This window comes from Etheostoma spectabile, chromosome 11 (genome assembly GCF_008692095.1).
Source record: "Etheostoma spectabile isolate EspeVRDwgs_2016 chromosome 11, UIUC_Espe_1.0, whole genome shotgun sequence".
NCBI classification, from domain to species: Eukaryota; Metazoa; Chordata; class Actinopteri; order Perciformes; family Percidae; genus Etheostoma; species Etheostoma spectabile.
Genome location: NC_045743.1, coordinates 13,988,916 through 14,004,173, shown reverse-complemented (window position 1 = coordinate 14,004,173; position 15,258 = coordinate 13,988,916). Strand labels below are relative to the sequence as shown.

The 15,258-nt window shown below is 39.7% G+C and overlaps 1 protein-coding gene across 1 annotated transcript; it reads right to left on the bottom strand.

Moving 5' to 3' along the window:
• Window positions 1-10,177: 10,177 nt before the first annotated feature.
• On the bottom strand, window positions 10,178-14,473 carry LOC116698117 (frizzled-7). Its single transcript, XM_032529887.1, has one exon. The coding sequence runs from the start codon at window positions 14,031-14,033 to the stop codon at window positions 12,330-12,332; it is 1,704 nt and encodes a 567-aa protein (XP_032385778.1). The 5' UTR covers window positions 14,034-14,473; the 3' UTR covers window positions 10,178-12,329.
• Between the last annotated feature and the right edge of the window lie 785 nt (window positions 14,474-15,258).

Below are 15,258 nucleotides of genomic sequence, written 5' to 3'. Positions count from 1 at the left end.
ATCCTCAAATATGACCACCCCTCTTTGATGGAACATAAAATACATGTGCATGTTCAATTATTTCTGATAAATCTGACTATTATAATGAAATGGACACTTAATACAATACATTATTAACAGAAACTGTCCAAAAAACAAATCTAGTGGTTAGCCAAATTAGCTGTTAGCTAAACTAACATTAGCTTTCCGATGGAGGCGAACAGACTTTCTTTAACTGTCTATGGGAACAGATCGTGCAGCGTCGTAAATACACGTTCATCATGATATCATATGCACATGCGCAGAACGGATTGTGCTGGCAGGACGGATCGTGTACGGACCGGGCCTGTGTTTTATGACCACAGTGGGAAATCTTTAGCAGGAAAAGTTACCCCCCCCCCCCCCTTGATTTCACAACACCATACCTGTCTCTCGTTGACTGACCTGCTTGAGTTGTTCGTTGTGTCTCCGACCATGCTTGCTTATGAACACCCGCCCAACTCTTCCTCTGATTGGCTTACCATGAAATTTACTCAACCTCAGCCAATCGTCAGCATTTATGTGCTCGTCTCGTGCACAGCCCGAATTCATTTTGAATTCAATTTATAATAACTAAACATATTCCTTGTTGATGTTTTGTTTTTGTTTTTTTACTAATCTGTTCATTATAGACTAACGGGGTTGGTTGAATGACAGTCAAAGCAAGAAAACTCAAAATGACTTATTTTTGTATGATTTCTTTGGAATAATGCGATCACTCCGAAAAATATTGTGCACGCTGATGTGTACTTGTTCTGATGTCTGTAGGGAGTAGGGTTGGGAACGGAAGGATTGCTTGTCCTGACATACTATACTATGAGTTCTCTTTTGCCATGCTACACATAACTTTTTTAGCACTTTTTTCAACATACTATACTATGACTTTTTTAGCACATTCTGGACATAGTATACTGCAACTCTTTTAGGACTCTTTAACATTCTATACTATGACTTTTTTTTTAACACTATTTTCGACATACCATACTATGACTATTACTAATATACTACAACATGACTTTTTGTCACTTTTTTATAACGTACTATACTATGACATTTTGTGACTTTTTGACATACTATTCTATGACTACTGCTGACATTTATTGTGGAAGTTGGGTTGGGAACTGAAGGGTTGCTTATTCAAGTCCCCCATACAGACCAAAGTCCCCATACAGACCATACAGACCAAAGGCCCCATACAAACCAAAGGCCCCCTACAGACCAAAGTCCCCATTCAGACCAAAGTCCCCATACAGACCAAAGGCCCCATATAGACCAAAATCCCCATACAGACCAAAGGCCCCATGTAGACCAAAGTCCCCATACAGACCAAATACCCCATACAGACCAAAGGCCCCATATAGACCAAAATCCCCATACAGACCAAAGGCCCCATGTAGACCAAAGTCCCCATACAGACCAAAGGCCCCATATAGACCAAAATCCCCATACAGACCAAAGGCCCCATATAGACCAAAATCCCAATACAGACCAAAGTCCCCATTCAGACCAAAGTCCCCATACAGACCAAAGGCCCCATATAGACCAAAATCCCCATACAGACCAAAGGCCCCATGTAGACCAAGTCCCCATACAGACCAATACCCCATACAGACCAAAGGCCCCATATAGACCAAAATCCCCATACAGACCAAAGGCCCCATGTAGACCAAAGTCCCCATACAGACCAAAGGCCCCATATAGACCAAAATCCCCATACAGACCAAAGGCCCCATATAGACCAAAATCCCCATACAGACCAAAGTCCCCATACAGACCAAAGGCCCCATATAGACCAAAATCCCCATACAGACCAAAGGCCCCATGTAGACCAAAGTCCCCATACAGACCAAATACCCCATACAGACCAAAGGCCCCATATAGACCAAAATCCCCATACAGACCAAAGGCCCCATGTAGACCAAAGTCCCCACACAACCAAAGACCCCATACAGACCAAAGACCCCATACAAACCAAAGGCCCCCTACAGACCATAGACCCCATACAGACCAAAGTCTGTATTGAAAATGTGCCTGTCCATCGACAGTTGCAGCCCTTTTACTTTGATTTATCTCTTATCAGTACCTGAAAATCAGCACTTCACTCTCTGGTAAAGTCCAAACCATTATTATTATTATTATTATTATTATTAATAATAATAATATATACTATGACAGTTTTTTTTCATCACATACTTAGCACTCTATCTTCAGCATACTATATTATGACTTTTTCATGACTTTTTCGACATACTACAAAACAACTTTTTTTGACATACCATTCTATACTACAGCACAACGAGGGCGCCACACCGCTTATATAATAGCTTCCTCCATTATGGACTCTTGGTTCTCTCAGTCTGCTCAAAGGTCAGCACTGTCACGAAGTTTGGCAGTTGGTCAGTGACACAAATTTGTGGCTCAAAGTTAACCAAAGCTGAACTTTTGACGTAAAATGTTCACGTTTATTTTTGCCTTCACTGAATCCAGTAATTGGGGTGATTGATTTTGTTTGGCTATTTAGCTAGTTCTGTATTTTTCTGATGTGATTTTATTATTTATTATTTCATCTTTAAAGTTAATCCAGAAAATATGGGCATTGGTTGTTCTGGGCCCTTGTCATCCAGTATCTAATGTTAGCGGCCTTCTCTCAATGTATAGGGAGTTTGCCCACAGTTACATGTTTGGTCTGCGTGGAGACTGCTGGTCCCAGTGCATGACGTGAACAACAGATTGATGTCCTGGGGATAGAGATGTAGTGGACTAATGACTCTGAGGCTTAATCATCGTGTTTACTCAATATTTCTGTGTCCCTGTGACATTGCATCAAAACAGATGGGAGTTACATCAGCAGATCTTTATTGTCTCATCAAAAACATGGAAATCTCACGTGAATGGACTGAACACATCAGGTTGTCTCAAATGTGTTGGCCTCAAGACACTGTTTAGCCAAGTTTGTTTGTCCCATAAACACTAAGTAAGTAGGCTACCAAATAAAGGTAATGCATCTTTGTTGAATCTGGTGGCACACAGTGTAACTATAGACGCATGATATCTTTGGTATTATCTGTAGTATAGTCAATAAAAATATTTAGCTTTTTCAGACTATGTCTTAAATATGTGTGTAACTTAAGCCAAACTAGCCTAACCGTCATCCTCCTACTTTACATGTCTTTTCTTTTCCTTCCACTTTCTACTTCTACTCCACTACGTTTCAGAAAGAAATATTGTTCTTTTTACTCCACTAGATTAATCTGACAGCTTTAGTTACTGGTTACTTTACAAATTGAGATGTTTGCACACAAAAACCATGTAGTTTATAAAATACTATGTTTTTATGAATTAAACTTTCCAAAAATATGTAGGTCTACAAGTCTAGCTGGAACGATTAGCCAATTCAACACTCGGTGGATTGACAGAACGTTTTTGAGCGTTTCCAATTTCTAAAATGTCATGATTTTTTCTGCATTGAGTACTTTTACTTGTAATACTTTAACTACATTTTTTCCTGATGATACTAACATACTTTTACTTAAATGTCCGATATGTAATATATTTACTGTAACAAATCCAAAAATGACCCCCAATGCGTCATCAGATACTAAGTTGTAACGTTAGTAGGCTACAGACATGAAAGCAGCAAACAAAACAAACAGGATCAACGGAGATAGATTCCATCCGACCTAAAAAATAACAGCGTGTTTCTAACAGTTGCGTGACCAGAGACATAACAAATCCCGGGTTGACACACTCACCTATAGGATTGTTAGGAACACCTGTTCGATTTCTACCAGTGTTGACAATGTGACAATGACAACAAAAAGGAAAAGCAAGAGATTACCTTTGAGTACAGACAAGTACGGACAGAAGTGTCAATAAACGCTTTAAAAAATGAATTATCCAATCAAAATTGGGAAAAGATGAAGAAAACATTGATAAAAGCATATGACATATTCTTACGGGTGCATAAAGTGTTGTATGGTGAAACAAATTGTCCATTTAAACAAATAAATAGAAAACATAAATATTCAGATAGAACATGTTTAACAAAGAGATAACAAAATGCCTGCAAAAAATGTACTATATAATATACATCGTAAAAAAATCAAAGCTGTAGAAACACAGTACAAGAAATATAAGAATAAGCTAACAAATTCTGTGAGAATTTTGTAGGAAAGAATATTAGAGCCATTTTTTAGATTAATTAATTAATAAAAACAAGGTTTATGGAATATATTAAATAGTGTTATTGGTAATGGTTCTAAACAAGTTCATTATTAACATTACTTTATTAATAATGATATGATTATTGATCATATGGATGATGTAGTAAATGGCTTCAAAAATTACTTTGTAAATGTTGGACCAAAACTGGCAGAAACAATCCCGGTGACTTCTGATGAGAAGAATGATTATTTCCTTGATAATAATCCTGACTCAGTGGAAGAGAGGGAAATTATAGAGATTGTTCATGCATGTAAAAACAAAATTTCAACTGACTCTAATGATATTGACATGAGAATAGTTTTTAAAAGGAATTGAAGGAATTCCAAAACCCATAAAGCATATCTGCAACTTATCATTTCAAATTGGTAATTTCCCAAGTAAAATAAATATTGCAAAAGTCATACCGCTGTACAAACTGGAGACAAGTACCACTTCACAAATTACACGCCTGTTTCCTTGCTTCCTCAATTTTCCAAAATCTTAGAAAAACTCTTTTTTTTGGCAGGCTTAACAAATTCATCAATAAACAAATCTTACCAAATGAGAGTCAATGCGGATTCAGACCCAACAGATCTACATCTTTGAGCTGGGATCTTTATTGATGTCAAGAAAGAATTCACTATAGTAAATCATGAGAGATTAATCAGTAATTTAAATGGTATGGTATCGGAGGGGGGGAGGGGGGGGGGAGGGGGGGGGGTGTTTGAACAGGCTGAGAAGCTATCTACGTAACAGGCAACAGTTTGTGAAGAGGGTAAAAACATGTTGTCTTGTTTGGACATTACTTGCGGTGTCCCTCAGGGAGCAATGAAGGGCCAAATTCGTTTCATCCTCTACATAAATTACTTATGTAAAACATCAAAATTTCTTAAATTTGTCTTATTTGCAACATCTTTAACTTTACTTTATTTAACTTTACTTTATCTGTAACTTTAAAATTCCAGCGGTGCAAATGAATTATTATTGACTTTTGATAAAACAATCAACAGGCTCATTTCTCAGCTTGGCTACTGCTAATCAGAGTAAACCTCAAGTTCTATTCTTAACTTGTAGTTTTTCTCAATCTTTTTTGGCACATTTACTGAAACAAACTTACAACTGTCAAAACTCAAAGTACAATCCTCACAACACGTGGTACATTCAGCACATCACTCTGTGACCTGCAAAAAGCGATTATTCAATCAAAATAATTAATTCCTGTTTCAAATGTGAATAAATCCATCAATGAAGAAATCATTGTCATCGAAACAAAAGGGTCCTAGTCATTGCTTAGACCAAAACAATCAAAATTCAAAGACATCAGACATCTTGTATAAAATAATATATACTGTGTGTGTGTATGTATGTGTATGTATCTATCTATCTATCTCTCTATCTATCTATCTATCTATCTATCTATCTATCTATCTATATATATATATATATATATATATATATATATTAGATTATATATATATTATATGCAAAGACATCTTGTCAAATGACAGTGTAGTCTACTCTGAAAGTGTGATAGTTACCCACTAATGTCCATTTGCTAACACTTTATATTTAGGCAGCTGAATGTTATTGATGTCAGCCATAGCACACACTATACTTTCTCATTATATGTACACACCAGCCGACCACAAATACACAAAGGAAGCTTGAACAAAAAAAGGATGTACAACAGCAAAATTATCAGGAAATATAGTACAATATGTGCAAGAAAAAGGAAAATATGCTGCAAATGTATCAACATCATGGGTCATCCAATCTCTCCTCTCTGTCTGGCCACAACATTTTGACATCACACCTGATAACCACTTTGCAGTGCAACAAGGGAAAAACATTTTGGTATGACCTGTAACCTGCTTGAGTTGGTTGAGCACAATATCAGACTTTGGCAACTCTGCTAGTGCTAGTGTCAAAAATTACACCAACAATAAACCGTGTGTTCAAAAACTTTTCATCGACATCACAGCTGATATTCTCCATTGCAATGAGGGAAAAATGTTTGCATGACTCAGCCACCCCCAACAACAATCTGCTGTATGTCGAGTAATCACCTTTTGCAGGTCACATAGTGTGCTGAATGTACCACGTGGTGTGAGAATTGTACTTAGAGTTTTGACAATTGTAAGTTTTTTTCCAGTAAATGTGCCAAATCAAAAACTCTACTATAAAGTTGGTGTGCTGCAACAGCAGACATGCAGGCAAACTTCTGCATGTATTTATAGCTTTGGCCACTAGAGGTCGGTATCAAACCAGTGTGTAATTGTGTGAGGATTGCTTTGTGAAGTTTTTTTTTTGTTGGCAAAAAATATGTGGGGTTGTGGAGTTACAGTTTTTCTCAATCGATTTGGCACAATCGTCAAATGACTATTTATAATGACTTTAGGTCAGTTGTTCACATGACTATAGACATTTATCATCGCTTTGGCACAAAATGCAGAGTAAGCCTTGCAGATTAAAATAGTTTGCATTCAACTGCTATTGACTCATAGTAATCTTAAATGCAACTAATACACATGAGTTGTGTATATCCCTACCTGCAAAACAGAGCAACCAACAATCACAATAACCTGTCACACATATATGAGACACATACTAGTTATGTGTTGTTGTTTTTTGTAAACGTTTTCCGATGAATACATTTAGGAGAATAAAACAATTTCCTCACAATTTAGAGTAACCAAATGCAAACATGACTGGTGAGCATATCTCAGCAGATTGTTGTAGGGGGTGGCAGCGTTTTTTCCTCCTTGCACTGAAGATATGCAGGTGGGATGTTGATAAAATGCTGTTGGCTAGATAGAAACGAGAGATTGGATGAAACATGTGCTTGATAAATTTGCAGGTTTTTTTTGCAAGACCTTTTTTTCTGTAGCTTCCTGTGTATTTGTGGTTGGCTGGTGTGTACATATAATGAGAAAGTATAGTGTGCGCCATGGCTGACAATGCAGCACCCTAATTATACAATGTTAGCAAATGGACATTATGGGTAACTATCACACTTTCAGAGTAGACTACACTGTCATTTGACAATATGTCTTTGCATTTGTATATATACAGTGTGTGTGTGGTGTTGTGTGTGGTGTGTGTGTGTGTTGTGTGTGTGGTGTGTTGTGTATTATATATATAAATATATATATATATATATATATAATCTTATAGTATAAATAGCATTTCAGTATATTTATAGTATTTTTTTTCTGTACAAGTTTCCCTTTATTTAGTATTTGTGGTTGCCTGGTGTGCATATATAATGAGAAATAAATATTAGTGTGTGCCATGGCTAAAATTAATACTAAATACAATGTTACTGCAATTAGACAATTTTACATAGTGGATAACTATCACACTTTCAGAGTACACTGTCATTTGACAAGATCTCGTTGCATTTTGATTGTTTTGATGACAATGATTCATTCATTAATGGATTTATTTACATTTGAAATATGACTTATTTATTTTGATTGAGTAATCATCTTTTGCAGGTCACAGTGATGTACTGAATGTACCACGTGGTGTGAGGATTGTACTTAAAGTTTTGACATTTGTACGTTTGTTTCAGTAAATGTGCCAAATTGATAGAGAGAAACTCTTCTTGCTGGACATAGTGCTCGAGGCTGCATTAGCTGCTACTAGGATAACACACTTGAATCTTCCACTCTCAGCAGTTGAGATGCATTGTGGGCAATGTAGGCTCCAGAAAAAGAATGCATTGAATACGAAGAGGGAGATATCTCTGTTTCTGCTGCATCAATTGTAACATTTCACTGTCCATTTTGAGTCCCGGAATGTTGAAGGTGTATTTCTAAGTGTAATTCTAAATTGGTGGAGTACTCTTGTGAGTTTTTATTTCAAGGGTTGTTGTAGTCAATCAGAAAAGTCACCATTTGTGTACTTCTAGAGTATGCTGCAATTTCTACAGATGTGTGGCAGAATACAAAAACAAAGACAATCTGTTGTTTAATGCTGGTACATTTATTTATTTACATTTGTATGCTCGACTTTCATCAAGTAACAGATGTTTGTCAGGTAAACAGCATCACTACTATTGTCAGAGTAATGCACAGAATCCCTTGTTCTTGTATGATTAAAGCTTCAGTCAAATTCCTTGTATGTGCAAAAATACCTCGCCAATAAACCTGATTCTGAAGACAGTGCAAGCAATAAAGTATTGAGTTATAGTTAACATTAAGGATTGTGTGACTTGTGTTGTTCACTTATTGGCCTAGGTCCTGCTAAGCAGAATCACAATGTTGCCTTTGTGTCATTGACAATGGCTACAAAGTCATGTGTCCTGCCCATGAATGAAAAGTGTTTCCACTGGCATGCCTTAAGGTTAAAGTGGTCAGTAGACTTGACTTTGTAACGGGGTCCTTTACAAAGGGCTCCCTAAAAATCAATCAGACAGCTGCAGCTGATTCAGAACGCTGCTGCTCGAGTCCTCACTAAGACACAGACTGATCACATCACTCCAGTTCTCAAGTCTTTACAACTGGCTTCCTGTGTTCTCAAATAATTGATTCAAGTACTTTTGCTATTTATAAATCCCTTAACGGTTTAGGGCCAAATATATTTCTGATCTGCTACTACACTATGACCCCCCCAGACCTCTCAGGTCATCTGGGACAGGTCTACTTTCTGTCCCCAGAGTCAGAACTAAACAGGGAGAAGCAGCTTTCATTTCTATGCTCCACATATCCGGAATAAACTCCCAGAAACCTGCAGATCCGCTGCTACTCTCAGTTCTTTTAAATCAGGGGTCTCAAACTCAACTTACTTGGGGGCCGCTGGAAGTAGAGTCTGGGTTTGGCTGGGCCGCATCAAGTATTAAAAAAAACCCCCTCTATTTCCTCCAAACAGGGCGCGGAACTGCTGGTGATTTAAGCCCCTAGATCTGATATGGTTGGTGAATTTCACAACAACAGACATCACATTGTCAAACCTCAGACATTTGCCGCAAAGAGTACTTAGCTAGCTTGACAACCGTTACGCCGCTGTCAGGAGACTACTACGGTAGCCCATAAGTGACATGCGCAATGAGAAAAAGTTTCAGAACGCGCGGGCCGCACTAACACTTAACTTTGATGTCAAGTAGGGGGCCACAAAATATCATCCCGCGGGCCGCAATTGGCCCCCGGGCCGCGAGTTTGAGACCCATGTTTTAAATCAAGGCTGAAGACCTTCCTTTTTGATGCTGCCTTTCTTTAAATTAATGCTCATTTCTTTCTTATGCTGCACTGTAACTTTTATTCTTTTGCTTCATGTGTCCTAATGTTTCTATTTTGTTTTTAACTGTCTATTCATGTGTCTTATTGATTTTTAATGCTTATGACTTTTAACTGTTTTTACTTGTTTTATCTGTTTTAATGATTTTGTGTAAAGCACTTTGAATTGCCCTGTTGCTGAAATGTGCTATACAAATAAAGCTGCCTTGCCTTGCCAAGTGACAGCGATTATTTATTATTTAATAATAAATGCCATGTACAGGTTGACAGAACAAGCTGAACCCAAGGTATACTTACTCTGAGATTGGGATGATCAACAGCTGTTCAAGGTCATACATTTACTATTTAAGCTCAACATGCACAAGAGTTCACCTCCGAAGACAAACCACAAGGATCACCGCATTACAAACCTTAACCATTTTATTCAAACTGTACACGTACAACAGGGTTATCTCATTTAAAAAACAAGTAAAAAAAAAAAAAAGAAAAGACAAAAATGAGTATCCCCATAAATACAATATGCCTTTACAAAACAGAGTCTGTGTTTACTTGGTAGGTTGCATATCTTCCAATAAAAAAGAAAACCACACATATTCCTTCTGAAAACTTCGCACAAGACAAAAAGTCTGGTATCACTGACACTGGCAATTACGTCATACCTCATTTGGTTAAAATATGGACAAGAGATATGTGTAGTGGAGTGTTGACCTGCTTCCTAACTCAATCCTACACACTAATTGTATCCAAGGTTTGAGGTATGTGGTGCATTCACATGGGAACTGTGGCACTTCTCGTAGACAAACTGCTTTAAGAGTATACTATGAGGATTGGTACTTGGTGTATATGCTCTACTATTAGTATGTGTGGATTCAAGACACAGCTTTAGAGATTAAAATGCATTAGAACACAAGTCTTTAAGGTAATTAGTTTACCCCCATTGTTGCAGGGTGTTTCCATTCATCATTTACATGGTATGTATGTAAAGAAAATGTGCTATTTGACAAGTAACAAAAACCTTCTGGCAAACATATGCTGCCTTGCAGCTGACTCACTTAAAATAGCATGCTTTTCTGCTCAGGTTGCCCCCCCCAAGATCTCTTACCGGTTTCATTATTTAGTCAGAGAAATAAACTGTGGGTTACTCATTCAATTCTGTGTATTAGATGCAACAGAGGATTAGCAATGGGACAAAATCACTGGTTACCAATAATGAGGACACTGTTTTTCTAAACACTGTTATTCTAAATGTAGTGTTTTCTTACTTGAATGGAGTGTAAATAAATTAACAGTACTGAAAAAAAACTTTAGGGTTGGGACACTAGGCAATGTGATTGTTTAAATTTTAAGAACTTTTATTAATAAATTAGTGTCTTGTCTCAAGTGATTCTGTCCCAGATTAAACAATCCACGTCTGCTGAACACTGCACTGTCTCCACTGCTGTCTAACCAAATAAAAAAGGATTCCACAAGATGACCTTTGACCTCATTTCTGGTGTTTCAGAGATTTAAAACAAACACAAGTCCTGCTTCCAGACTCAGGGAAAATAAATGCAGTTTCTGTGTTTTTAAGGCTTCTGTAAGGTAACCTAGACACTAAAAGAATGCTGTATTAAAAACCCTAAAATGTTCAGCCTGCTTGTAAAAACCATACAACACTTCAAGTGAGGGATTAAGACAGATTCAGTTACACTGGCTAGAATACAAGCCTGAATGTGTACAGTCATCTTCATCAAGGAAAAGAATAACATCAAAAATCTATAGCAACCATGGATTAAATTTGGATCTTTGAAATGGTGCTTTGGATGTCTTAAAACCCTAGAAGTCTTTAGTCCAACAGTTGAAAGACCACACACAGAGACAACATAAGCTGGTGTGTCATTGCAGAGTAGAGCCGTTCTGTGTGTGTGTGTGTGTGTGTGTGTGTGTGTGTGTGTGTGTGTGGTGTGTGTGTGTGTGTGTGTGTGTGTGTGTGTGTGGTCTCTCTTACTGTTTAATCCTAGCCATCATGTGGTGAATCAGTCATTTTAAACACTTTTAACCTTTAGAATAGCTGTGCAACCAATACATAACTTCATTCACCTTCGGAGTGAACATTCAATACAGAAGCAAATACTCAACAGTTTGAAAAATAAAAAACATTAAGTAAAAAAAAAGAAAATGAAAAGAAGTTTTGATTTCTGGGCAGCCACTTGGCACACAATGGCGTGGAGTCACTAGTTGATGGACTTTTTCTCAGATTAAAAACAGGCGAGATTGTACTCTGCAACACATATGAAAGCATTTCGGTTTTTAGCTGAAAGCAGAGTAACCTAAAATGTACATGTATAATCCAGGGATCCATAATTAATGAATTCACAGTCAGAGGGTGTGGCGGTGGCAAGGATCAAACCATTGACCTTTTTGCTGCAGCATGGGCAGATGGCCACACTGCTTGATCCATCAGTCTTTTCTGTGATGGTGTTTTCCACTGAAAAACTCTCACCGGAGTAGACAGGAAGTACATTCAAATTGTAATAGGATATATTCAATAATATGTAGGAAGTTTCATATTAAAAGTAACCCCCTCCAGTCTGGCAGTACAGTCCAGGGACCAGTATGGCCATTCAAACCAGTTTATAATCCAAGGATGCAAAAGCCAGGAGTGTGAGCTGATAACGACAAAAAAAGGAAATATATAGAAAAATCATCCAACTTCTATTGAATATAGATTAAAGTTTGGTTGTGTGTCCAAAAGCCTGAATTGCTGTCACAACCTGAAGACAAGTGAAAAAATTGTCCAAAATAGTATTACAAAAGAAAGCTATTTGACCTCATTTCCATGGTTATTGTATCCAAAACTCCCGGGCTTTGTGCCTTTTCTTCCTCGAAACTTTACACCGTTGTCTCTCCGTGGTTACCGTTGCTAAGGCGCTTGTAGAAACTCCGCCATGATTGAAGAGTCTTGCCGGACCAAACCCAGAAACCCGAAGTGATGCCGACGATCATGGTCATCAGGTATTTTATCATGAACACGGTGAAGTCTGGAGTCATGGGGGCGAAGTTGTGAACCGGGCAGGGTACGGCGAACCGCTTACAGGTCTGCATGTGCCAGGTCCGCTGCCAGTGCTCCCTGAAGGCCTGCTCGTAGAAGTAACAGGCGATCACTATGGTGGCTGGTACCGTGTAGAGCACACTGAACACACCGATCCGCACCATCAACTTCTCCAGCTTCTCCGTCTTGGTGCCGTCGTGCTTCATGATGGTGCGGATCCGAAAGAGGGACACGAAGCCGGCCAGGAGGAAGGACGTACCGATGAACAGGTAGACGAAAAGCGGAGCCAGGACGAAACCGCGGAGGGCGTCCACGTTGAAAATCCCAACGAAACACACCCCGGTCAGGACGTCGCCATCCACCTGGCCCATGGCCAGGATGGTGATGGTTTTAATGGCCGGGACAGCCCAAGCGGCCAGGTGGAAGTACTGGGAGTTAGCTTCAATCGCCTCATGGCCCCATTTCATCCCGGCAGAGAGGAACCAAGTCAGGGACAAAATCACCCACCAGATGGAGCTGGCCATACCAAAAAAGTACAACACCATGAAGAGGATGGTGCAGCCCTCCTTTTTAGTCCCTTGAGCCACTGTCCTGTAGCCGTCATCCTTGAATTTATCCACACAAACGACTTTGTCCTCCAGGAAAAATCCAGCAGCGTAGGCTACCGCCACCATAAAGTAACACCCAGATAAGAAGATGATGGGCCTCTCGGGGTACCTGAACCGCCTCATGTCCACTAAATAGGTGAGCACTGTGAATAAGGTGCTCACACAGCACAGAATGGACCAGATTCCAACCCACAGCCGGCCGAATTTGACCTCATCCTCCCGGAAATACATGATGCCGGTGGGTTTAGTGGGCTCACATGGGGCCCCGCAGTCGTTGACCCCCATAAATCGGTAGCCCAGGTATGTAGGCACCTCCAGCTGTAGAGGGCATGAGAACTGGTGGTACTGATTGTGCTGGGGCGGGCGTTGGTTGGGTCGGCCTATGTTTGGGGGAAGGGTCACAGCATCGGGTGCATAGGGGGAAGACGAGGCCGGGCCACTGGGTTCAGACGTGTTCTGACCGACGCAGATCTCACCGGCTCCATGGACGGGAAAAGCCTCGCAGCGCAGCCGCTCCGGCCACTGGAACCCGAACTTATTCATGAGGGCTTCACATCCCTGCCGTGCACGCTCACACAGGGACCGACAAGGGGGGATGGCCTGCTCCAGCACTGTGCAGACTGGTGCATACATGGAGCAGAGGAAGAACTTTAGGTCAGCAGAACACTGGACCTTAACCAGAGGATAGAACTGGTGCACTTCTAGTCCGGCGTCCTCCTGGTTCGTGTGGCCCAGGAGGTTCGGCATGATGGTCTGGTTGTAGGCGATGTCGGTGCAAAGCGGGATAGAGATGGGTTGGCAGAACCCGTGTTCTGGGATAGAAATTCCACTATCACTGTTGTAATGTTGAGCAGAAGAGGAAGAGAAGGACAACCCGCACACCAGCCACATGATCCGCAGCAACACTGAGCCAGTGGTGGACCTGGCCGCCGCCATAGTTAAGAAGGAGGGGGGAGGGAAGGAAAAAAAAAACTTTGATCCAAGTAGGGCGACTTGAAAACTGTTTAAAAAAGCGAAGAAATCTGCATTAAGTGTCGCACCACGTTAGCTTGTAATCCGAATGCTTCGAGTTAGAAAGGCTGTAAACGTTTTCCCTCGAATTTTATGAAGTTAAATCCAAGTGAAACGTTCGTCGTGTCATGACTTCTTGGTCTTTGTAAGTGACTCCAAGCAGCCCACTCTCACTGCCGACCCGGTGAAAATACCACTTAAAGTCCCGTTTTCTTGAAGTAATGCAAACCCAAGTTATCCCACCGTGTCTAACATGTACGCGTTGTCACTTCAGCACAAAACAAAAAAAGTTTAAAGGTTAAAAAAGGCTACATTTCCATCGTTTTTTTTCGACTTGACTTCACACAGAGTGTCGGTTCGCATGCTGATCGGTTGGAAGTCCAGAGGCTCGCTCTCCTCTCACTCCGTGCAGATTCCACCGGTTTCCAGGCGCCCCCTCCATTCACGAGCCCTTCCAACAGAAAGCAGGGCGCCTTGAAACCAATGTCGCGTCTCAGCCAATCCTAGCATTTGTTTTCCTACAGGACCGTTCCTGATTGGCCTTTATTTAATATAGAAATCAAAATGTGTTACAGTAATTACATTAAACCAGAGAGTTTACAAAAATAATGGTTAGTGGAGGTGGTTTTCAAAGCAATTTGCCTGTAGTTGTTGTTTTTATAAAGCTCTTAAATTATATATATGATACATAAAATGTACAAGCCTTTTTTCTTGGATTGATGAAAAAGAAAAAAAGCATGTAAATCCCAAACCAGTATAGTGTCACCATAAGACATCTGTCACCTGTCAAATTCTTCTTGTACAATCACGTAGTCAGGTCATCTAGCCTCTAATGCCCATTATTTTATAACTAGGTTTTTCTTTCCTATTTTATCATGATTCATCTTCTACATTAAGCAATCCCTCCCTGTAGAAAATGCAGTGTTCTATGTTAACGACAGAAAGTTTACATCTGTTTGAATTTTTAAGTTTTTTTCCCCATCTACCCTATTTTAGGTTGCAGCTGTAAAGTTGAGCTCTCTCCATCTCTTCACATAATCTCTACAGTCACTCACTGTGCGTAGGACATGGAAACACATTGCAGCGCAGTGAGCGAGCCCTGAAAAAAACTAAATGGATTCCAGCTTCTTAACCACTCGACCACGGCAAG